Below are 25,124 nucleotides of genomic sequence, written 5' to 3' on the forward strand. Positions count from 1 at the left end.
GAGGCCGTGTGCGGTGCCTCTGCTGCAACTGCACAGCAAAGCCAGGAGAGCTGAGTGCATCCCCCCACCGCAGCCCCCCCGCTGCCTCACCTTCTGCCTCCTCGGCCATCTCCTCCTCATTGCCACTTGTCCCCGACACCTCCATCTCCTCGTCCTCAGCTGCAGGAGGGAAGGCAGCTTCTTCGTTTTGAACGGCAGTGCCTTTTTTCTTCTTTCTCTTGGCGTTCCTTTCTTTCTCCTGCGGAAGAGGCAGAGGATGGTGAGAAGGAAAGCCCATCGGGAGCCATATGGGAGCAGAGAGCACCGGTCCTGCCCGAAGGGTCAAGAGGGATCCTAACACCACCATGGCCCCCTGCCCAGGGTAAACCCTCTGAGTATCAGTCCTCGCGTCCGGACTTGCCTGCTGAAAGCCCGGCAGTATGGTCTCACCTGCCCAAAATCTTTGACCACTGTGCAATGGCCAGCCCAGCTCCACGTGGAGCTCCAGCCCAGGCGGTAGCGAGCCCCCAAGGGAGGGATGGCATGGACGTGTGGACAAGGGACGCGCGTGCAGAAGTCACCAGTGCAGGGCAGGCAAAAGCCCCGTGGTCCCGCGTCCGCTCACTACGGATGTGCAACATGTTCATCCCGCACATTTCCAGGCGCTACCTCCAGCTACAGAAATGTGCGGCTGCGGCTTGACGCTTATCTGCAGATAATGAAGCTGACGCCCCAGATATGGCCCAGCCAACATTTTTGCGCACCAGCTTTTGCGTCCCCTGCAGCAGGTGCTGCCAAAGGACTTTGACTCCTGTGCCGGGGAGGCTGTCGCCAGTGGGCAGTGGGGACGCTCCGTGCGGCATGGCATCCCAAAGGTGAGCTGCCTGGTGCCCGTCCTGCCCGAGACAGCCCCGTCCCCCCTCGTCAGGGCACGTGCCACAGCCACGAGGGTGCGGACAGCTGCTCCCTCCTGCCGATCTAAAGGAAAAGTCTCGGCTTTGCTATTGTTTCCTGCTCTTGTTGCTTGAGTAAATATTACCAGTAGGAACAGGCCCATCATCTCCGGCTCTCCCTGCAAACCCCACATGAATGACGTGTGTAGGACGTTTATTTACATGGATGAAAAGATAAAGCCGTGGTGGAAACGTTAACTTTGCTGCTGGATCTCTGCGCTGGGAAGAGCTGGTCCCCCCTTCCCTCCCCCCCAGCTTTTCAATCCTTTAAAAAACTTCCAGATAAAACAAACAAATACAACTGCTTTTTGCTTGGAAACGCTGCTTGCTCAAAATCTATTTTTATCAAACTGGGCAGGAGAGAGGGAAAAAAGGCACTTGAGAAAGGGCTCTGTGAAGGCACGGAGAGGCGGCAGGAGGAAGGCAGGGCTCCACGGTGCCTTCACCCCATCCCAGTAGCGGCAGCGATGCCCCGGCACTGCCAGCGTTCGCGCCTCTGCCACGGCAGCGATTCAGCAACCGCACGTTTCTGTCTGAAGCAGCAGTTGCCCATCACGCTAATGCGGTGACAAAGCACTGACGTTACTATGGCAAAGACTTCTCTGCCTCTTACTCACGGGTCCGTGACTCAGCTGCAGGCAGGAGCAAGCTCCTCTCTGGGGAATTAGCCGGGAACCAGCCTCTGCCTCAGCACCCTACTTGGCCAGAGCCGGGGGGCCAGTGGCTGCCGGCAGAGCGGAGCAGTGAGCTGCCCCAGGGACACTGTACATCCCTCTCCTGGCAGACCCCACTGCTGGTATTTAGGGAAGATGATGTGAAATCCAGGCAGCAGATCCTGGCTACATCTAGAGATATGTTTAGGCCACCATCTCACCTCTTACAATGCCAACAGCTCTGGCTGCCTCGTGCGGTCTTGCTCCCGGCACCCTGCCCAGGAAAGAGGTCCCTCTCTCCTCTGCCTCCGTAAGCAGCCACAGGACTACCACGTCTGACACAGGATCCTAACCACAGCTGTGGCAGACATGGAAGAGTCTCTGTGAGCCATTCCTGGGACTAGGCGTCTCCCATCGTCATAACGTACTCTTAATCCAAGTGATTACCATCGAGGCCACGGGAAGGTGCCAGGATCATTTGCTATGGGCACTCTGATGCTCATTTTATGCTATTCCAGCCCACAGGGTCTCTGCTCTCTAACTGCCACCAGGTATTTTTGCAGGAGCGTCCAGGACTTGGTGCCACTTAAGCAGTCTGCCTCGCCAAGACCACTGAGGAGACACGCTGTGCACAGTGAGGACACTGAATGCTGCATGAGGGGTCACTCCATGCCTGCTCCTCTACGGTGTCCTCCCGGGCACCTGGTCCCCAGCCAGCCCTACCACGCTGACTCCCAGCCTGGCAGGGATGGGCAGCTCTTCCCCCACCTCTCCTCCTGCCATCCCGGGTGCTGGGCACTGCCTCCCACCACAAGTTCACCTGCACCACCTGTCCTGGAGGAGGAGCTGGAGATGCCACCAGCCCTCAGGCACGACAACTCTCTGGCCTTCTGCCTCGCCAGCAGAGCGGCTGTCCCGACAAATTTGGCCTCCCCTTGCACTCACCACCTGACACAGAGACAACAGCCAAAACAACTTCCAAACCTTGCTGCCGACACGGAGCCATCATGAGTACCTCCCATCAGCATCAGCCTCAGCCTGACCTAAGAGCAGGACTAGGCAGTCCCAGACTGGTGTGCCATCATGATGCCTGTTTGAGACCCCACCAGGACTAGGTCTAACCACAGAGTGACTCCCGTGCTCTGCCGCGGAAGCAGCCAGAAGCGATGGGAAGGGGCAGAGTGGTGACCCCAGAGGCAGGATCTCTCCGCCACCGCGGTGAGGAGGGTCTCGGTTCCCCACCCTGAGACCAAGGCTCTGCACCAAGGCAAGGCAGACTTGTTCACTCTCCAGAAGAAGAGGTCACCAGGCTGTCCTCCTGAAGCAGCTTTGCTAGGCGAAGCCAGCACCACCCCAAAAAAAGCAAGAAATTGAAGAAATGTTGCTCAGGGAGTTCCAAAGCATTGGTCCTCCAAGCAGGAGCAGCAACCAGGACCAGCCCAGGGGTTAACTCGCCCATCGTTGCTGCACAAGCCAAAACAAGCCCCAGCAGTCACTAGACCAAAGTGTCAACCACACCGCAAACAGGTCCTGGTGAAAACAGTGCTTCATCTCCAACCGCTAACAAAAAGAGCAGCTCTGAGGACACCATGTATCCCAATGCCCTGCTTTCCTTAAATGCCAAGATTAAAGAGCGCAGTGTGCAGAAGGTCAAGGCTAAGTGACGCTGATGCCTGGGACACATCCGAGCTGCTTGGCAGCAAACCCAAGCCAAAACACACAGCAGGGCAGATAAAGCGAAGCCTCAAGGTGGCCTGACCCTGTCCCAGCAGTAACAGGCTGCCTGTCCCGTGGTGCAGCTGGCTGGCAAGGACACCCCAATCCATCGGGGTGCTTGCAGAGGGAGGAGGGTGAGGATCTGTGGCATGCAGCCCCGTTGAGCCAGGACCACAGTGGGATTCCCCTCCTCAAACAGGCTGGAGAAAGGTCTCCTGAACGCTGAGCAGCTCAGGGGAGAGGGGAAATGGGGCTCTGTGTGCTGACACAGCCCATGCACAGCTCCCCGGCCCCCGTGTGCTCTTTCCCCAGAGGGCAACTTCTCCAGTAAAAGGATGGGTCTTCAAATTAAAACCCCAAACACCGCATGTGGGAGCGTATGGACCATGCGGGCTCTGGAGAGGCGGAAAAGGAGCATCACCATGCCAGACACCTTTGCCTGTTGCAACCCAAGCCCTTCTTCCTAATGCTGGATGCTCCCTGGATGCTCCGAGGGAGGGTCCCCTCATCCCCAGAGCTCCTCGGGCTCTGGCCAGCCAGGGTTCAGTGTGCAAGGGGACAAGGGGCTGCCAAAAAGCCCGGCCCCATCCCACCCAGCACCGTCCCAGCACAGGGAAGGGGGACATCCCACTCTGCACTGCGTTGTGCCATGTTTTGGGGACGGAGGGACCTTGCCAGGCTCTGCTTCCCGTCCCACACCAGCCACTGCCGCCTGCCCGCAGCTCCTCCGAGTCGCCTGCACACTGCTGAAACCCGGTGTCACAGCTACCTGGAAGAGGAGGCTACAATATTAATGAGCCCCATTTGGGAAACGAATGAGATCTGCTAATTAAGTTTACTCTCATTAAGCAAGAGGAAGAAAAGCAGAGCCACTGTGTTTCCCCACACATTATCAGCAATAGCTGTTGGTGGTGAGGTCAGGGAATAATCAGGGGATGTCATGGCAAAACTAGGTGATGCCACGCTGCCTCGCCACGTGCTTCCTCCGTAGAGGTCACGGCTGACTACTGAGTATAGGATGAGATTTGGAGGCTTGGTTTGCTTGGGAATATATTTAGGAGTCAGGAAGGAAGGTCTATGGCAATTTAATCTCAGTTGTCCTTTTATTTTATTCAGCTTTCTGGCATCTGCTGTTGCCACAAAACAATAGAGTACAATAAATAACAGCTGAACGTTCATTGTTCTCCTCCACAACCGAATCCCATAGCCTCCAATGCTCAAAAAATAAAATGATGATGCTGATATAAACTGCAAGTGAGAGTGAGCAATTAGACTGGAGAAGTCTAGCGGCTGCCTTGGAGGGACGGATGCAGAGAAAAATGTGGTTCTGCAGAAAAACACTTCCGTGATATAATTTCTGCAACATTAGGAAGCAGAGTAAATTAATATACACCGGCTCCACTGCCAGCTAAGCTGTATGATCTTATTTCAGATTCTCCCTAGTAATGAACAATGGTATCTTTCTAACGTAACATTTTATATTCAGAGGGCTTGATGCACATTTCATTCCAGTCTTTATATCGGTTTTGGGGTCTTTTATATAGTTTGTTTGCTTTGTTTCTAAAAACAATTCGGTGAAACATGGGAACACAGGAGTGTCTCTGTGCATAGAGAATTAATAAAAAAGAATCGCCGATGTCTTCTCTTTCTCTCATTCCTATAGACTGACTAGGATATTAAATTCCTGGGTGAGTCATTGAATGTTTTCCTGTCTTTCTTTTTACTCTTGCTGTAATAGCTTGCTTGGAGAGATTCCTGCATTGAACATTGTCCTTTGCATTTTCAAAGCACCCCTTGGGGGTTTAGCCATGTGAATTCTATTAGCCAGAAACTGGGAACCCCAGGATACTCTACAAATGAAATAATTATAATCCTTAGTTGCTCTTAGCAGTTCATCCTACCTCCGGATCACTAAACAAACCCTGCTTCACTCAGGCCCTGCACAGCATGCCAGAAAAGAAGCAGCATTATCCCCTTCTGATGGGGAAACTGAGGCACGGAGAGATCTGCGCGTCTGCTCGCAGCCCTAAAGACAACAGACATCCGTGTCTGGACCAGCTTTTCCTCATGTTGTCCTAAACCCCTGAATTTCTTTGGGGCAAACTGGCAGTTTACCGGGTTAACTGTGGTACCTGCAAGGCACAGAGCTGCGTGGCCCAGCCGGGCTCTCTGCTCACTGGGGTGAAACGGCACAACCTCGCCAGCGTCAAAGTATTTGTGCAGCTGGGACTGAGCTGGAGTCCTGGCCAACGCACCGCAACCCTGCTCCTCCTTCTGCTCCTTATCTCCCCGCGTACCAGCCATGCTCCAGACGCCCAGGCATCTCCCACACAGCAGCTCTCCCTCCTCCAGACCTCCCAGAGACAAATGGGTGGACAGTCCTTTCCTGCACCGCTCCCCAGTCCTCAGAGCTTTCGCTCCGAGATGATAAAGACCCCCCTTGGCTGTGGGAAGCATGCAAGGACTTGCTAGGAAATATCTATGGTGCCCGGTGCAGGTTGAGACAGGGCTCTCACCATTTTCAGTTTGTGCTGCTGTAGAATCTCATCCAGGTTCTGCCTCTTCTTGTAGTTGAAGTAGAAGTTTTTGCACTGTGACACGGTCTTGGAGCCCACCATCCTGGCAATGGCTGACCAGTTCCGCCCATGCTCAAGGAGACCTGTGGTCGGAGAAGGGAAAAAGGAGAAGGGTTTAACACCAGATACGCTCGCACAAGGGCAGCATTATCCATGCAGGATGGGAAACATCCTCTGCACAAGCCAAACTCCACAGGAACAATATGGTCACTAGCACCCGTCTAAACGGCTTCCTAGGCAAGGGGATGACCTATGAGAGCCCGTTTTTCTTTCCAAGGGGAAAAAAGGCACTATGCTGACCGTCTCCGGAACAAAATGTGTCCCACAGCCGCGTCTCGGCCAGCCACCGGGTAGTCAGGAGGGCAAGTGGTGCTCCCTTCCCTTTGAGATGGCTGCAGGAGGTGTTGGCAAGCCCAGGAGAACTTGGGACAGCAGCTCTCAGTCCCTACCATGAAGCAAAAGCTTTTCCCACCCTCCTGTGCCCCAGAGATGACTCGGACCGGGGTGACAAGGCAGTTCAGGGAGTTGGAGCAGAGAGTCCTGTTACAGACAGGGAGGAAGAACCTGGGCAGGGAAGTGGCAGCACGCAGGCAGGGAAGCCCAGGTGATGTCCCAGGCGGGGAAGAGGCATGCCGGGCGATTAGTGCTGATTGCAGGCTCATGAGCAAAAGTGGCTTCCCAGGTCAGGCATCACTCCAAGGTCTGGCAATCCTGGCCAGATGGTGCCACCCGAGCATGGGGCTCCTGCCAGCACTGGGGCAACCCAGCAGGGTGGAGGAGGAAGAGGAGGAGGAAGGAGCGAGTCAGCACCCTGTGTCCTTGCAGTCTCTGCAGGGGTGTCTGGGCACTCCCGGTCCCACAGCCGGAGGTGGGAGTCGCAACCGCAGCCCAGGGACGGGTGCAGCGGCACCCTGGTCCCTCCATCCCAGGCTCCTGGAGGTGACCTGGGTGAGGACCATCCAGGCTTTCTGGGAAATAAAACCTCTCTGCCTGCAATCCTTCCCGGTGAGTGGCTGGTCCTTCCTGTGGTGCCTGGCGGGACCGGAGCTGCCACCAGCCTGCAGGACACTGCCGGTCCAGCTGGGTCGTGCCGGTCCGGCTGCCTCCTGGCTGCTCGTGTGATGCCACCGTCAGGCCAACAGCTCCCCTGGTCCTCCCCTGCAGCTTGTGTAGGGCACGGGACGGATAAACTATGAGCCCAGGGGCACAGTACTGCCACAAAAGGTGACTTCAGGATGAAAACAATGAGGGAATGAACCTAAGACCATCTTCCTCTTTTGTTAGGGGTTTTTCTGCCCAGAAGCTACCAACCACAGAGCCTGGGAACAGGCGCTGCCCAGGCATCTCCATCATCCATCCCCAAACCCCTCCCTGGTTGCTCTGACACCACGGGGCTTGGGACCGCAGCAATTCCCACATTAGGATTCCCGTGTGTGGCTCTTCTGCTTGTGCCTGGGAGCCACGGCAGCTGTGCCCCAGCCCCGCTGCCAGCCTTCAGCCAAGCTGCTGCCATGTGTCATCTCCGAGCCCCAGCCTAGACCTAAGTGCCAGCCCAACCCCTTCTTCAGCTCAACAACAAACTCCCCCGGGAAGGGCTGATCTCAGTGCAGCCACAAGCAATCAGGGCCCGAGGGACGCACCTCCGGCCTGGGTCCGTGCGCCCGTGCAAGGGGAGGGCACGGCACGGGGGCTGTGGGTATGTCTGCGTTGAATAGACAGCACCACGTACCCCAGGAGAGATGAAATCTCCCTCCCTGCTTCCCAGCTCCTGGAGAAAACCAGCAGTACCCAGCACAGCAGGAGTTAACATCCAGCTGGTGCCTGTATCCTGCTCTGTCCCAGCACCAGGGCTTATCAAATTGCACGTAAGAGGCAGGCATCACACAGCGCTGAGCACCACAAAAGGCCGTGGCAAGCCAAGAAACAAGTTTGAGCTTTAACTCTGCAACTCCCAGCCTCATTTCAGCCAAACCCACGACCTCCGTCACCCCACTGGCAGGCTGGGACTTCTTAAAAATAATAATAAATAAAAAAAAAAGGACGTCCGGCCACCAACTGCGAGAGATAACGAGCTGGGGCGGGAGTCCTCCCCCCTCAGTCGCTGAAGGCTGCAGGGGAAAACAGGACAGTGCCTGTGTCACAACCCGTCCCCTGTGTCACAACCCATTGCTGCCGTCCAAAGCAAACAAGCGGCTCGGCCCCCTTTGCTCATCGCCGTGCCGGTGGCCCCGCACCAAGTGTGACAGCCGGGGCTGGAGCCGTTTGCTGCGCCCCGGGCAAAGCCCCAAAACACAAACACTGGCAGCGGCGTGCCGTGAGCTCCGGTGGGCGAGATGCCGTACCGTCCGGTGGAGAGAAGCAGGACCTGACACGGCGGAGCCCGGGCCGGGGGTGATGGAGGCCAGTGCGAGCGGTCCCCAGCGTGGCGTGACCTCTGCCAGCTGCGGGCAATGCCAGCTCCCGGCTGCCCTTCCCCTGCCCAGGCTCGCTGCTCCCCTGCCCACCGCGGGGCTGGGGGACAGGGATGCTGCCGGAGGAGCTTGCAGCTGGCCGGGCAGGTGGCTGCATCCGTGCTGGGCTCACGAGGAGGAAGCTGCCTGCAGCCTCTGCCTGCGGGACCCAGCAGGCAGCCCAGCCGCTCTTCTCTTTACATTAAAACCAGAGCAAAACAGCAACACCTGCTTCCCCACGCTGTAATTATCTGCACGCTCAGGGAGGGACCGGCCGAGACACCCCGGGACAAGCCGATAAGCCCTCGGCTCACCGGGCACCCCGGCTCGGTAACCCCCAGTCCCTGCACCCCGCCAGCCTCCGCCCCGCGCTCCCCAGCACGCCAGCCCGCCTCGGCACCGCGCGGCTCTTCGTTCTGCAGCACAACTGAAACTATGACTAACTGAGTTATCAGATCTTAACGAAGGCTGCGCTCGCTCGTTGGCTTGGGGCGGGGGCTCTGGACGCGGGGGTCTGCCCGAAGGCACGCAGCTACACGCAACCCTGAGGCTAAACCCATCCTTTGGACCCCAACTTGGACTTACATGCTCCGGGTCCAGCTCCAGCGGGCAGGGAGCGCGCCCGGAGCGTGCAGCGGGCGGGCTGGGAAGGACGCGGGCGTCAGGGCACTTCTTCAAAGCCCCCCCGGGCACGGCAACCCGCTGTGAAGCGCTGCGAGTGCTCCGCTCACACCCTCCCCACGCATTTTGCTTTCGCTCCCTCGCAGCAGCCGGAGACAGAGAAGAAAGCAAAGCCGGTTCCTTAAATCCTGGGGGCGAGAGGATTTCAGAGCCATGGGCGGCCGAGAGCGGCGAGCGAGCGAGCGAGCACCAAGGCTGGAAACCAGGTCACAGGCAGGAGACTCCTGACCCCGATGCCAGAAGTTGGTGGGAACACATGCTCCGGCCCCAGCGCTCTTCCCTCCGGCGGGGCCGGCGAGCGAACGGCGTCCTCCGCGCTCCTCCCGCTCGCTCGCCGGAGCTTTCCAACCGGCTGCAGCCGCGGTTGTTAAGGTGGATGGAAGCGCCTCCAGTATTTTCTCCCCTACCTCACCTCCTCGCTCAGCAGCTTGGGGCTACGGGGAGGCTGTGCAGTTTCAGGAGATGCCCGACGTTGCCAAGAAATAATAATAATAACAATTTAAAAAAAAAAAAAAAAAAAAAGGCAGGAGAAAGGCGAAGGGGAGGGAGCCGCCAACCGCGCGCCGCAGCTCTGCTCCTGCCAGCCCAGGGACGGAGAGCTGGTGCCGTCGGTATGTGGCGGAGCAGCGAGTGAGCTCTAATCTGTTCCTCTGGCTGACCCGGGGCTCGTTGCATCTGAATGTGACCTCTAGACAGAGCATTAATAACGAACGTGGCGCTGACCCAAGCTGACAAGGGGTGCGGCCGCTTGGCACCCGCTCCCGCCCTCCCTCTCTCACTTTCTGTCTCCCTCGCTCTCGTCTGAATGTCAGCGGCAGGGGGAGGGATCCAGGAAAACAAAGCTTGGCTAATAGTTTCCTCCGCTCTCAAGTGAATCAAAGGCGCTTTTCTTTGGGGAGGTGCACGCTGGCGAGCCCAGCACCGCACCGGTGGGATACCGTGGCACCCCGGCACACCTCGGCCCTGCGGCCGCTGCCCCGGCGGAGGAGGGATGGGGAGAGGTTTGGCATCGGTCTCACCATGGGCGGACCAGGGCCTCTGCTCCGGTACCGGCAAGCAGAGACTGGAAGGAAGAGGAGCCCGGAGAGCGCGGTAGAGTGCTCTCGGCGTCTCGGAGCGCAGAGGAGAAACCCGGAGGGGCAGCGTGTCGAGCGAGGGCCGTCAGCTCACACCCCCTCGGCTCTCTGCAGCTGTGGGTTTTTACCGGAGCCGTTCCAAGGCTCTTCGGCACGGCCGCCCTGCTCCACCCAGGGCTCGGCAAGGGCGGGGGGAGCCTGTAAAAGGGTCCCTTAACGGGAGCTCGCGTGGATTAACAGATCAAGGTTACAGGGGAAAAACTAAGTGATCTCACTCCCCTATGCCCGACGGTACCCGGTGCGATCTTCCAGCCCCTCTTGCACTCGTGTACCCTCTTGGGAGCGGGGATGGAGGCAGTTCTGGCTACAGCACCGCCAAAACGTGCCGTAACCCCATCCTGGAGAAAGACCGGCACTACGGAGTCAGTGACGCCACCCAAGGCATCCCGACAGTGTGGTCGGCATCGCTGAGCTGAATTAGCGCATCGCACCTTTCCCCCGCCTGTCTTGGGGTGGTTTGCAGCACGTGGGAGAACCGAGGCACAAGGAAGGTGAGTAACTTCTCCAGGGCCGCGGAGCCAGTGGGTGGCAGAGCCGGGCGAGTGCCGGGATCCTGACGCTGCGCCAAGGAAAGCAGCGGGGACGGTGTGCGGGGAGCGAGCCCACGTCCCCGCAGGCACCGGGGGTGTTGCCGGAGGGACCGTCGCGCAGGCAGCCACCTTGGCGTGCTCTTGCCGTGGCGGCAGGTGCTGCTCTCCCTTCTTTGGGAAGGCGACACCGGAACCAGCCTGCCGCGCTTCCGATGGACCTCTACCTTTGGCAGCCGGATGCAAGCATGTCTCTGACATGCCCCACGGCTACGAGGGAGCTTGCAGTGAAACTCCCCAGCAGCTTTCACACCCATCGTGCCATCTCTCCGGAGGGAGGCAGTGCCACCAAACGAGGTGTGGGTATGGAGTTGGGATCGCCGGTCAGCTCAGCTCTAGTACCATTTCCCCGCTCCGCTGGCCCTGGCTGGGGACCCTCAGCTCCCAGGTCTCTCCTTCCGCAGAGCCGGTTGCTGGACCGCTGCATCAACCCGACACAAAAAAGTCGAGCCCCGTGCCCTAACCACGGACCTGCCCGGCTCTCCTGCTCCTACCACAACCCTCCTTTTGCACTGCATCCCCATCCTTTGACCTGGGAGGGGATGGGAAGCCTCTCCCTGGGAAGTCGGCTCCCCAAGAGGTGCTATCCCCTCTGGCCTGGCCAGGGAAACTCAGGTCTCCAGCGCGAGGCAGCATGTCCACGCACAGGAGCCACTCGCGGCGGGCCCAGCTCTCTCCCTTCACCTGGTTCATATATTATTCCTGCTCCCTTATTGTTGAAAAAATAACGCTCAAAATTAAAACGTAGGCTGTAAATTATAGTAATTACCCAGCAGTTCCCCCTGACAGGCCTTTTGTGTTTCATTCACTGACACTAAGCAAATCCTCGCAGTTTGCTCCTACACGCTCAAGAAACGTTCAGCCAACGGTAGCAGAAAGCGCAGCTCTGGGGGGCACGGCGGGCAGCGGCACTACGGGCGCTATCCGGAGGGTAATACCTTGGCTGAAGAGCAGCAAAGCCCCAGCCTGGGATGGCGGGGACGGGATCGCAGCCGACCACAGCCTCTTCCAGGGCAAGCGTGGCCGATTCACGCCTTGGACGCAGTTTTGCCGTCGTGGCACCCAATCTGCCCCATCTCAATAATTTCCACCCTGTTGCTTCATACGAACTTCATGGCAAACAGGCGGCTTGCTCAGAGCGGGCAGATGCTGGTGCTCCGGCCGCAGTGACGGGTGCTGGGGACGGGCAGGCCGGGCCGTCCTCGCTCTGAGCTCCCCTTGCACCCAGCCTGGATGGGGGGCACCGGGTGGGGGACCCCGAGGCACATCCCACCCCAGGGCCAACGAGAGGGACAACATGCAGCGACCAGCACAGCCTGCAAACCGGCTTCTCCACCCCACATTTACTACCATCAGCAGGTTTTTACAGCAGTAAGTGTCTCTGACTGGAGAGACGAAGGGAGGAAGGTACGGAGCTGCCGGCTTCCCAGCATCACCTGCACTGCAGCCAACTCCTCGTAAGAGCAACAGCTGCCCTGCCGGGAAGAAGCGATGGAAGAAAATGCGAAGACCCCCACAGACCTCCCTCTCTCCCCCAACTTCAGCCAGCGGCTCGTCAGAAATAATGCAAACCCAGATTAGACTGGAGGAGCACACACTCGTGTGTGTGTTTACACACTCGCTTGGGCTCCAGAAGGATCCCGTGCAGCGAGACAGCACGCTGAAAGGCAGCTGCGTTCAAAAGGTGATGGGAGATGGCTGGCTTCTGCCGTGGGCTTTCCCGTCAGGGGGTTCAGCTGTGTGTTAATTTGATGAAATCAGTATTTTTAAAAAAAATCCACTTTATTTTAGTTTTGTGAACAGAATGGGACTGGGGAAAAAAAATGGTTCAGGTCAGTCCTAAACTCATCGTAGTTTCTGAGTTGGTTGTTGGCAGAACTGAAAATCAGCCCTCGAAAGAATACATTCTGTATCCCAAGGAAATATTTTACATCTACCCAAAATGAACTATTCAGGAGTCTTCATGGGTTATTTAACTCTGTCATCAGCTTTTTACATTCATGCCCAACCCTCCTCTGCCTCATCATGCCTACTCCATCCCGTGGCCTCTCCATTTCCTCAGCCTGGGAAAAGGCGTAAAGAGCCCGAGGTTGGCTCTGCCTGAGGGCGAGGAGCAAAGAGCCTTAACAAGGTGAGGAAGGACCTCAGGTGAGCAACAAACTGCCATTTCCAGGCCGCTTCTTTTCAAAGAACAAAACCACTTGTTAGACACCAGGGGGAAAACCCAGAGCCGGGCGAGAACAGATACCAGACTTTAAAGACTGACAAAGGTCATGCTGAAACCTCCCGGTTCATCAAGTTCAGCTCCAGCGCTATCACGGCTGTTCCGCAACACCAGGTGCTGGTGGCGAAACTCGTCGGAGGGGCTGAGGGGGGGCAATAAACCCACCCAGCTGCTCCAGGTCGGTGCTCGCCCGCTGCTTACAAACTCCCTTCCAGCCTACCTTTAACTCCTGCCTGCGTGGGCTCCTGCCAGCGGGTCCCCCAAAGGCAGGAGCTGCCTAAACACTGCCTGTTAAGGAGCAGCCCCGTCCTGCTGCCAAAAGCCTCCGCGCCCTGCCCAGCGGCAAAACCAGGCAGAGCAGTGGGTGCTGCCCGCTCCCTGGCTTGGGAAGGGAAGAAGGGGGGAAATCCTCGAGCAACTCCGGTTAATCAAAACCTCCTGCTTTTAGGATCACAGCCGTGGTGCAAGGAGGCAGTATCAGATAAACACGCTCCCCCATCATTATACCAATCTCTGCACATTTTGACAGACTAGTGAATCAAAGTTTATTGTGTAATAAAAGTGTCATTAAGCAAGAACTTTCCTCTCACTAGGTTTTCGTTCCCCTAGTTAACTTTAATAACATGGTACTCCCCTTTATTGTCTCTCCCAGCAGACACAGTCCTGCCTCCTCCTGCTTGGAAACTCTCTGTGCAGCTCTGCGACTGTGGAGCAGAGCAGAAGACTTCGGCGTCTCACTGTCCCAGGGCTGTTTTCGCTTACCTCCCTGAGCAGAAATGACACAGGGTTTCACGCCACACACAAAAAAGCCAGGGGTGGGCGGCAAGGCCAGACTGATCTCCCAGCTGGCGGGTGCTGGGAGCAGAGGTCACCATCCCCATCTGCCCAAGCACCCCAGGGTGTTAGGGCTGACTTTCTGTAGGACTCACATCTTGCTTGTTTAACTCCCCGAACCAGCTGGCTGTGGGATCACACTGGTACCAGTACTGGGGAAGAGTGAGGCTGGAGCGGCTGAGTCCTTAGGGTGAGGAGGACAGTGCCCATGTCTCTGAGCCCACCCTGAGCCAGGTGCCCACCGCCTCCTCCGTCCCTGCCCAGCTGTGCCAGCAGCGGGCTCTGCCACCGCCTCCTCCAGCCTCTGAGGTTACCTCCAGAGTTTCGCAGTTGCCGCGAGTCGGAAACCCCCACCGCGCCGGTCCCTGGAAATGCCAAACAGAGCCAGTTCGAAGCATTAAAGCAGCTGCTTCCTGGCAAAGGGGAATTTGGCTTCTCTGTAGAAGTCTGGTGTTGCAATCTCAGTTTCCCAGGTTGTAAGGGAGGGGAAAACATCAGCAATCGGGCTTTACACCAGCAAATCTCCCCGCCTTGTCCTGGCCCCTGGGCTGGAATAATGCTACGTGCTCCCACTCTTCATCTTTCCTCCACGCAGGCTTTGGCAGCTGGTTTTAAGACTCCTTAAGCGCACCTCCAACATCCAGCATAAAACAGCAAGAGGCACTTTTTAACAACCAGATGCGATCTCCAAAACAAAGCGGCGCTCGGAAAAGATCCTTCCAACGACCCTCCCCTGCTCAGCACCTGCTCACCCCATTACCTGGCCCCAGGCCAGTTTGCTTGATTAAAGTCTATCTATTAAGTTTTGCGTCTATAGAGAGCCCTGCTCAGCAATGCACAGGATTGGCACTGGCTTGTAAAGAGGGTTGGAACAGCTTAAAGGCGAGTGAGCCAAACACTTTGGGATATTCACAGGCAAAGTAATCCAAGTCCACAGCTCCCATCGGCACCTGGGCAGCCGGCGCTCCAGAACATGTAATCACCACCCCGGCAGCAGGTGCATTTTCCAAGCAGAGTTGAACCCGCTAACATGCCTGTTTGCATTTGCCATCCCCAAACGACACTCATTTCCATTTTAATTTCCCATTTACAATCCTCACTGGGCCAGGAGAGTCGGCAGCGATGCAAGCGGGATGCACAGGCTGGGGACGTGAGCTCGACAGCCCATCAACAGGACATGACTTTGGCAAAAAATTAAAGCAGCAAAAGAGCTGGCGCAGGAGCGGCACGAGGAGGGGAAGTGGCAAGAAGGGCTGTGCTACACTCAGCACTTTTTAAAAACGGTCTCAGCAAAGGCTCTGAATCAGCTCCAGGATGTAAAGTCACCCCACACTGCCTGCAGCCCTGGCTCTCGCGAGCTCCCCGACACGTGGCTGCGGAGCACCGGGGTTCACCGTCCTCTCCCTAAATCCCAGAGCTGTGAACGCAGGCAGACGCTCTCGGCATGTCTGGAACAGATCGTGCCAATAGCACAAACCTCCGTAGAGCGGGGTGAAGCTACGCCTCATGCTACAGGCACCAGAAGCTGCAAAAAGCAACAGGCGAAGCGCCTTCCCCATTTCCTACGGCCGGCTCCTGCCTCCCGGGATGCACACGGGCTCCAGCCACAGCCCAGACATCCCTGGCGTCAGCACAGCTCCCGGGGCCGGAGAGGCCGAGCATGCCCCCCGTGCCACTGCCTGCTTCCCCCAACCCCCCCATAGCTCGCTGGGAACAAACTAGCAGTGGGACGGGCAGAATCCGGCCCCACAGCTCAAGGTCCACCACCCTGCACCAACTCCAGCGGTCAGACACCATCCATCCCCGATTGCTGGGTTAGCTCCAGCAGAGCCGACAGGAGAAAGAAAATGAGCAGCTCACCTTTTTTAGCCGTCTCCATCTCCTCTTCAGTCCAACGAGAGCTTTCATTCATCTCTAGAGAAGCTGGAAAGGAGGAAGGAAAGGAGACCAGTCAGTTGTGCGTGGGACCCAGCAAGCCCAGCAAGCTTGGAGGAGATGCCCAAATGCCCAAACCCTGTCCTGCGCCCTGTACTCTGGAGGCACGACAAAACGCCGTGCAGTGTAAAAGCACTTCCACAGGGAAGGCTGTCACAGTGTGGGCTCTCAAGGCTTCTCCATGCCACGGTAACCCATGCACAGCATTCCCCCCAGGATGCGTCTCGGTGATGCAAAACCTCTACTTTGGGACTGGAAGTGAAGCCAGATGGCTTGAGGGTGGCAGCAGATTTCCTGCTGATTTGGTGCCATGCACTCTGGCCCGCCAACAACAGGTATCTAAGATGGAGCCGACTTGCTTTTGGAGGTGGCAGACACAGGGTGGGACCGTCACCCTCGGCAGAGACAGAGAAACAGCGTCACCTCAGCGGTGACTCTGGCCGACCGCATCTGTCAAGGGAGTTGGCCGTGCTTGACTGCGGGCTCCCTCGGTGCCATCACCGGGCTCTCGGACATCTCAGAGCCACTTCCAGCCATGTCGGGTGCTCGCCTGAAGCGGCGCCCATCACAGGGACGTGTGCTGCTCCGGGCGGGAGAGGCGGAGAGGGGCGTCAGCACCTGATGCTCCCCCTCTCCTCCAGCCCGGGCACGGTGCTGGGGACACTGAGGTCCTGCATAAAGCCTTCACTATGCAACAGTCCCGCTGGCAGCCTGGCACTAGAGCAAACCCTACAATAACAAACCAGGGTGTGAGTCAGCGGCAAAAAACAACTCGGTAAGGAAACAGATTTCCGGCTCAGGCTGCCAAGGGGTTATTACTCTAAACAACAGGCAAAGCATTATTTCAACAGTGATGAGAGATGTTTTGACAGTGTCCTTTCAAAATGGAAAACAGGCTGATAGGTTCAGGAGAAAGGATACAGGCGAGGAGAGAAAGAAGCACCTTCCAAGAAGCTCTACAAGAAGCCGAGATCCCGTGGGAGGACAACGTGGGCTCCGATGCCCACGGCATCGGGTGGAGGAATCTCCTTTGCAGCCGGCTGAGCACGACTGCAGGTGTCACCTCCTGGAAGTCAGCGTAGGTCACCACCTCCCCCAGAAACACCGTCACCCCCCGGGATGCTGGCCAAGAAGGAGGAAAATCGATACCTCGCCGCTTCCCCCAGCTGTGGGCAGAGCCAGGGCCACCACGCTCATTTACGTAAAAGCGAGTGTCCCCGACACACTGTGCAAGGCCCTTCGCTCAGCTTGAGGATGACTGTTATTGTATGGTAAAGAAATGTCAAAGAAACGGCCCGTTTGGTTTGATTAATGGTATTTGCTGAGGTTGCGCAGTTATGAAACAGATGCCTACAGGGAGCTCCGGCACGCTGCAGTTAAACCACAATACGGTTTTGTGTTGTTTTTTAATGTTCAATTGGTATTTAAAATGCAATAACTTTCTTAGCCAACCTAAATTAAAGCACTATTGGAGAGACATAAAGTGAAACCAATTGCTCAGATATGTCACTGGAATCGATCCATTCCCTTTTCCCAATTTAACACAGCCTAAAGTCTCTTCTCTGTTCACAGTGAAGTTTATCAAGGACTCTGAGATGCTGGGATAAAAAAAAAAAATCCCATCTAAGTTACTGGCATTATCTGCTGCTTCTTTGCAGCATCGCTTAACAAGTTTGAGAGGGAGAGCAGGGCTTCGTTGTGCCGGGAACTATTTATATCGCCTGTATGAAAACAGACCGCTCGCAATCAAGGCTTCAGCCAGTTGTCAGCAGAGGAACAGGGAGGCAAAACACCTCCGGGTGATTTATAGCACATGGAGCAGAACAAGCAAGAAACTGCAGAGCAAGGAAACCAAGAGGAGTCACCCTGCTTTTATTTTTACCTGCCTTAGGTAGCACAGTAATAATTTTGTACTTGATAAAGTAGAAAATATATGAAAATCAGCCAAATTCCTCAATGCTTTGGCTTCTTTAAGTCAATACATGAGCAGTTTCCTAGGGTGACCACTACTGATGCTGCAGACATGAGAGGCAGGTGCACCCGATGTGGGGCTACGGATGCTGCCATGAATTCCTGTCTAGCCCAAGACAGGCTCAGCGGCATCGCACGGCTCCAGCTGACCGCCGCTTGCGGCTGGTGCGGTCCCTGTGTGCCGTGTTACGGGCAGCAAGCTTTGCCTCATCCACCTCGCTCTGAAGCTGCTCCTGGCCTCTTCCCACTGTGCTCAGCCACCCTGCAAGCCTTTCGCAGGCAGGACAGGAAGGAAAATAGTGACCACCATGCCTGGCTGGCTACCGATGGGGAAGATGAACAGGGGCACTGGGGACCAGCACGGGGAATGCTGCTTTTTGGGCAAAACAAGCTCAACCTGGGGTGCACAGCATGACTGCCGCTAGGGTAGAGGCTCCTGAGCAGCTGTAACCCACTGCCTCCTCACCACGTCCTTCAGCTGCAGAGATAAGGGACCAGACTGATTCTGAAGGCCAGGGCGGTCACAGACCCCACAGGCCGCACTGCTCAGGCTCCAGGCAAATGTGAAAATAGAGAGGGGAGGAGAACTGGCAGAGACCCAGGCAAGCCCAGGAGAGCAGAGCAGGCTCCCATGCAGAGCTTGAGGGTACTCAAAGCCCAAGCTGCTGCAGAGGGAAACACACCTCCGAGTGCAGGAGGTGCACGAGCCCTGCACGAACCCAGACAATGTGCTGCTAAAAACGATGGCTTCCCTTTTTGTCTTTTGCAATACTTTCCCTCTGAGGCCCTAAAACCCACTAACACTCAACGAGGACAACCCAGGCTTGCAAATGCCTCTGGTTCATCCAGGCAAACCGTGCTGAGTAATTAGCGGGATAGAGAAACCTCACTCCTGCCCCTCGAAAAGGAGGATTTCACGAAGGAAATCCCTCCTCTGTGAGCAGGTAGCAGAGCAGGGTGATGGCCCATCCCAACAGAGCGGACGCCCCAAAAGCCCTGCCAAGGTCCCCCCTGTCCCCGTGCCCGCTGCTACCCACCCAGCTCCGCGCTCTGCTGCGGGGTGGCCGCCTCCTCGTTGTTGGCTTCGTTCGCCATGGAGCGGGTGATGCGGCCTTTGCGCCTGCCCTGACTGTTGGCGGTTTTGCGACCTTTGGAGGTGACGGTTTCTTTCTCATCGTTGTCTTCCCCAGATGTGTCGTCGTTCTTGTCCCTACAAAATCAGGGAGGGAAAAAAAAATGTTGTTGGGTTGGTCGGATTTTTAGGTCAAGCAATTATTTCTCTGCACGTGTTAGGGGATGGGGGGTTTTTTTGTTGGTCTTTTGGGGGGGCAGGTCTGCATTTTTTTTTTTGCACACGCAGGCTCTTTTCCTGGCTGGGAGCGAGCCGGATTGGCGGTGGGGTGATTTGTGGTGGGGTTTTCTTTCTGCAGCTGGCTGCAGCTCCACCACCAAGTGCACGCAGAGACCTGACGGAGACAGGTTTAATACCAGACCATTCAAATTCATCCCTGCCTCCTCCTCATTTATCTTCCTGAAAGGGACCTGCTGGTAAATGTCTTCGCAGCCTAGATATAATGAAGCCAGATGTTCTTTTAAACCAAGTATTAAGCCCATTACAGATAGCTAGCGGTCTGCGTGCCAACCTTTCCCCGCCACGGCTCTGACGCTCCCTGTTCGATGTGAGGGAGGCAGAGCTGGCTGAAGCCCTTCGTCTGGGAGCGCTCACGTTGACATCAATAACGCTAAAGGTGAAGTGCCGCGCTTGGCTGCGCCCGGATTGCTCCTCTGACTCCCAGAGGCTTTTGCAACAACAAAACAAGCTGGAGGATCAGACGGGCTTTGTGGGTCGATTAGGTTTATATAAAGAAAAGCGTATCAGAATTGCTTTCCCACTTTGGGAGCAGCAGGGAAGGGGAACAAGAAGAGCAGGCTCTGCCCTTCCCTCCCTCCAGAGGGGGTGAGGTGGGCGCACATGGTCCTGCACAGGGTCAGGCAGCCCTGGACCACGCCATGTCCCACCACTGCATCCCACCACCGCAGCCCCAGCCCGATGCCCAGCTCTCGCTGGAGATGGAGGTGAGCCAGGCAGGGAGGGTTGTCCTTACTTTGTCAGTTCTTCTTTGTCGTTTTCTGTTTCCTGCTTGTCTTCCTCCTTCTCTCCCTCCTTCTCCTTTTCTTTCTCTTTTTCATCCTTCTCTTCTTGGCTGCTCCGGGGCATTTGCTGCTGCTGCTGCAAAACAAGGGACATAAAACAACCCCTCAATGCTGAGGCGGATACGTCGCAGCACCTGGGCCAACCTAAATAAACGCACTCAAACAATGCTGAGGGGCAAGCGGCCAAGAGGAAAAAGCGCTGCAGACAGAGGGTACAAGCAGGGCACTTATGGAGACCATGGGGGCTGAAAGCTTTCCGGGGAGATCAGAGGTAGTTTGGGATCAGGCACGGCAGCCACACTCCGGCTCCTGTTCCAGGCAGCGGAACAGCCCCGGCAGCTCCCCCAGGGTCAGTCGGCGCTGCAGGCAGCGAGCAGGGACCCGACACGGGGGAAGGCAGGGAAGTGAGAACAACCCCCCTGCTTCCTGCAGATGATGGCTTAGCAACATCAGTCGTGATATGCAGCCAGCGGGATGCATTTTGCTGGAGCACGAAGGAGACGGGGACACCAGGGATGCCCCAAGGCTCAACGTTACCAACACTATGATCTTTTTCCCCAGCATCTAACGTGGCCCACAGGAAAAGTTTATGGCCCCGTATCACCGAGAAGGGAAGATACCCGGCTCCCTGCCCGCTCTGTACGGCCTGGCACCCTCAGCGGAGGCCGTGCACCCAACCACCCCAATGCCCCTACTGTCACTCAGACCAAAGTCGCCGCAGTACCCAAGGGAGGGACACAGGAATTATAATAGTTCTGGATTTTGTTTCAACAGCTGCAGGAAGGAGGATGCTGGGGAGGCCTGGTTCCTCTGACCTCCCTTCCCTCTGGCGACCAGCAAACGAGAGACATTTCATAGAGAAGTAGAAATTAGAGACGGAAATGATTTATTAAACTATCCCGCTCCTGGCTAATGCAAGGCTGCTTGCTCCAGGAAACCCACCCAGGCTCGCCCAGCCCCTGCCCAAGCTGCAGGGCTTCCACCACCCCTCAGGAAAGGGTTCAGTGATGTAACAGGGGGGGAAATAGCCTTAAAGTGGATTTATCAGCAGAAAGTATGATCCCAGGTGGCCTGGTCTGGCCGGTACGCAGCCATTCAGCAAGAGCAGACGACGTGTCCCCGCGTCCCTCAAGCCAGCGGGACTGGCCTGTCCCTGATCCGCAGGAACTGGGAGTCTGCCTTGAACATGGCTGTCCCTGCAGCAGCAGTGCTGGGTGCGATCTAAACCCTCTGCCCCCACGGGCTGGTGCTAAAAGGCTAAACGTGGAGCTGTCAAAATGGGCTTTGGAGCAGTTGAACAAAAAAACTTCTGATTCCTTCAGGCCCCAGTTGAACACAAGTCCTTAAAACGCAGCTGCTGCCATCACCGAAACCCCACAGGCTTTCAATTCCTCCTCGTGCCGGGAGGGAGGTGGCTGTCCCACCAGGACCCCTGCTTGGCAGCGCACGTGTCACAAGCTCGACCAGCCCTGTGGCACCTCCACGCCGGCACACGTGCCGAATACACCCGTACCGCATCCACGCACCCCTCCACTGCGCTACTGGGAACAGCTCGGTGGGATGCAAGGTGGGGGGGATCTAAGGAAGGGGAGTCAGGGAAGGGTTGGGATGAGTACTTAGGGAACAGGCTGTTTGCTGCAGCAACTGGCCAAGGAACAGTGTCGTACCTGGCATGCCAGGCACTGCCCTCGCCAGCCCCCAAACCCATGGAGGAGGAGTGGGGCAGGCAGCAAGTCTGCCGGGGCTGGGAACCGGGGAAGCCTGTGCTGGCGGTGGAGGAGCAGGGGCATCTGTCACGTGCATTTCCCCAGAGCTGCCCTGAACTCTCTGACTCTCTCTGAGTCATGCCGTGGAGCCACAGAGAACCCCGAGCATGGGTTCAGCCCAGACAAATACTCACGAGGTGAGAGCTGCGACCTCTGAGGGCTCAGCGGGGAGCAGGGCAGGCTCTGCCCCAGCCCTGGCCATCACCACCCTCCCATGTTCCCTTCACCAAGCACTTGGGCAAGGGAGGGGAACCCAGATGAGTTTTGCTATATCTCTACCACCCCGTCGTGAATATTTTCTTTTGAGGGATGGGGGAAACCCTGCATCCTGGAGATCCCAGCTCCCTGGGGTGTAAACCCAGCTCTCTTCCAGCTGTAAAACCAGCCGCAACCGCACGGGTCCTTGCCCCAGCATCAGGCTGGCGCAGGCTTCCAAAAGAAGCTTCAGCATCATCTCGTCTCCATGCTCATTCAAACCAAAGGACTGTCACCCTGAGCAGCCATCACAGCTCTTCCCCAGAGGAACAGGCTGGGATGGCGGCGACGCTAACGAGCTCCCTGTGCCAGCCTGCAAAAGCAGGGGTGGAAAGGCAGGGAGAGGCGTGAGCGGCTGCAGAAGCTCATACTGCAACACAGGCGCTTCCCCGGAGAGATGTCTGCTGAGCTCCGGCATGACAAGGATGGGCAAACCCCACCTGGCTTCAGTGGGCCACTGTGCATCCCTCTGGATGGTTTCCTTGAAACCTCCTGGAGGTTTCAAGCCCAGGCTGGTACGACATCAAATTAGGGCTTCCCCCACCGCAGAGGAGCGTCTCAATCCAAGGATGCCCTCTAGTGATTGCCCTGCTCCGGCCACGGCATGGTGCCCGATGCCAGGGGTGAGAGCTGGGTGGGCGCAGCACCCTGCGCACAGTGGGACGGCATGGGATGGCTCTCACCTATCAGCCCCTCTCCCACCAGGCTGAAATGCATAAATTGGGTAACGTTGTCAGCATGAGGCTGCGGTGGGAAAACTGTCCCCCACTCCAGCCGTGGCTGCGTTCACGCTTCGTCTGAAAAAGGCTCTGGCCAAATACTGCTTTGAACCCTGTCAAGCACGCAGTGACAGCTTATCTCCTGTGCTAGGGCATGGCTGCATAGTGGGGCACCCCCCAAACACCCTGGGAAGTATCTCCGGGGACGGCCGCATTCACATATGCCACCTTACATCCCATCCCACCCAGGGGTACGTGCTGGGCTGGAGGCTGCGGGGCTGGTTGAAGCACCCAGAGCCCTGGAGAGGAGTGGGCACCCCAGCGTCCCAAACGAAACCATGGGAGAGCTCAGCTACAAGCAGCAGGTGGAGAAAGGAGATGGGACACCCTCCCGGGGACTGACCACGGCAGCTGCCTTGGCCCATCCACGCTTACATGCTCTACCCCAAACCTCAGACCAGTCGGCGTCGGAGCCGGACCACGGCATGGCACAGCACCGGGAAGTCACAGCCGGGAACCCGCGAGCCAGCCGGTCCCCCCCCTCCCGGTGCACAGCTGCCCCCGCGGTGCGCGGGGAGGCTATTCTTAGCGCTGGATGCAGACCAGCTCTGGATGATTCAAGGGACGGGACGCCATCCCAAAGCGTGACAGGCCAGGAAATGCTTCCCCAATTACCAGCTGATGTTTCGCTCTGATTCACACTGCCCTGGTTAGAGGTGGACCGGCAGGTGGGTCAGCTCTTAGCGGACACGCCAAAGCCCGGCACCAAAACTGCTGGGCTCCCAGCAAGCCCAAACCTCTCTCCACCTACATCCCTGCACCCCCGGGAATGAGGCACCCCACCTCCCAGAGGCAAAGCAGGTACGTGCTCCCCACCTTGCACAAGAAGGTGAAGGGATGTGCCCGAGGCCAGGGAAGATGCCTGTGGCAGAGGGCAGGGCTGTCCCTCCCGTCCCTCCCTCCCAGGTCCGACACTCTAACCGCTGGACCGCCCTTCCTCCTCAGCATTGCTACTGCTTGTTTTTGCTGCCGACACATCCTGTTTATTTAAAAAGGCCCCAGGACAACATCGCACGCGGGACGTGTGAGCGAGAGACCGATCCCGCTCCGAGTCCACGGGGACAGGCGGGCCTCCTTCCCCGCACGCTCCCCGTGCTCCAGCGTGAGCTGCTCCGTAATTACAAACATCTGCTCACCTCTACCCCAATTTCCCACCGGCCCCGGAGCAGCTGGAGAGGAGCAGAGCGCTGCCAGCCCTCCCGGGAACAACGCGTGCACCACCAGCCACCCCCTCGCCGGGGCCCGCGGACAGGCACACGTGCTCGCCCCAGCACCCAGCTCCCCTCCGGAGTGACACGGTTCGCCCTGCCCAGCCAGCTCCATCGGGCTGGCACGTCACGGGGATTTCAGCCGCTCTAAAACTCCGGCTCCAAACGCGCTTTCGGGGGACACCGGCTTCCAGGTAGGTCCCGGACACTGAAACACTGGCCCTGCTGAGAACCGACCAACTCGCTGCACGTCCCCAGCAGCAAGTCTGGCTGGGAGAAAGCCCCGGCGAAGAAGAGGTGCAGCTCCTCCCACTCTGTTTACTTCCTTTGCCGAGGCACTGCCTGCTTCTGGAAGCAGGACGGGAGGGCAGGAGGAGGTGGGGGAAGCAGCTCCCCACTTTCGCCCTCCCCAGCCCCTCCGGAGACGCCTGCCGCCTTGGCACGGAGGAGGTGAAACCAGCCAGAAACCCCTTCCCCGCCGGCGGTGTGTCCCCCACCTCCGAAGCACCCTGCTCGCACGCTCACCGTGAGCTCCGGACCCTCATCTCTCCCCAAATCACTCACCTCCCCGCTCCCCGGCTCCCGCGAGCGGCTGGTCCCCGAAAGCCCCATCGCCGGCTCCCAGCCCCTGCTCACCGCCCAGCCATCCGGGCGCGCTATGCCTTACATTCTCCGGCTCTGAAGGCTTCCTGACGATTTGCATAGTTAAGCCGTAAACTAACCACAACATTCCTCTTATGATTTTGCAATCTGCTGGAATAACTTGGTCGCTCTAAGTCGAGTCGATGAATCATCATCTATAAACCACAGCTCTCGTCACCGGGGCTCTCAGTGCTGGCTGCAGCCAGCGTGATTAATCCGCCAGGATGCCAAGCTTAACCTACGGCGCAGGGCTATTTATTTTCCAAACTTGCAAACCTTCGGAAAACGACTGCTCCTGCCTTCCCCATCCCCTCCGCGGCAAGACGTGCTGGGCTGCGGCAGGGGACTGGGGCCCATGCCAGCGCCCCGCGCAGAAACCTCCCTCGCTGCCTGCAGGGCATCCCGGCGTTATCTGCTGGACCGTGCACCTTGCAGCTGAGGCACCCGCACCCCCTCCCTGTCCCCCCTCACTCCCTGCTCTGCAGCACCCTCAAAACATGCACCAAAACACCGCTCTTGCCAGCGTGGCTCAGTTCCCCAGCCCTGGCCCTGCCGGGGACAGGGACAGGTACAGCCACCATTTCACAGCAACCCTCCTGTGATATTTAGCCGAGCTCATCCTTGG

The 25,124-nt window shown here is 57.5% G+C and overlaps 1 protein-coding gene across 18 annotated transcripts in view; it reads right to left on the bottom strand.

Moving 5' to 3' along the window:
- The window catches only part of NCOR2 (nuclear receptor corepressor 2), a 260,599-nt gene that overhangs the window by 48,316 nt on the left and 187,159 nt on the right, over nt 1-25,124 (bottom strand). For 14 of the 18 annotated variants that reach the window (XM_069794863.1, XM_069794861.1, XM_069794859.1 and 11 more), the window contains 5 exons: nt 19,801-19,925; nt 18,733-18,905; nt 15,650-15,712; nt 5,818-5,960; nt 91-238 (listed from right to left, as the gene is read on the bottom strand). In XM_069794863.1, the coding sequence (XP_069650964.1) occupies nt 91-238; nt 5,818-5,960; nt 15,650-15,712; nt 18,733-18,905; nt 19,801-19,925 (652 nt within the window). Of the gene's footprint in view, nt 1-90; nt 239-5,817; nt 5,961-15,649; nt 15,713-18,732; nt 18,906-19,800; nt 19,926-24,421; nt 24,529-25,124 lie in introns of those variants that run through there. The other 4 variants (XM_069794860.1, XM_069794865.1, XM_069794870.1 and 1 more) reach the window with 3 other exon arrangements.

The sequence above is a fragment of the Haliaeetus albicilla genome, chromosome 10 (genome assembly GCF_947461875.1).
Source record: "Haliaeetus albicilla chromosome 10, bHalAlb1.1, whole genome shotgun sequence".
NCBI lineage: Eukaryota > Metazoa > Chordata > Aves > Accipitriformes > Accipitridae > Haliaeetus > Haliaeetus albicilla.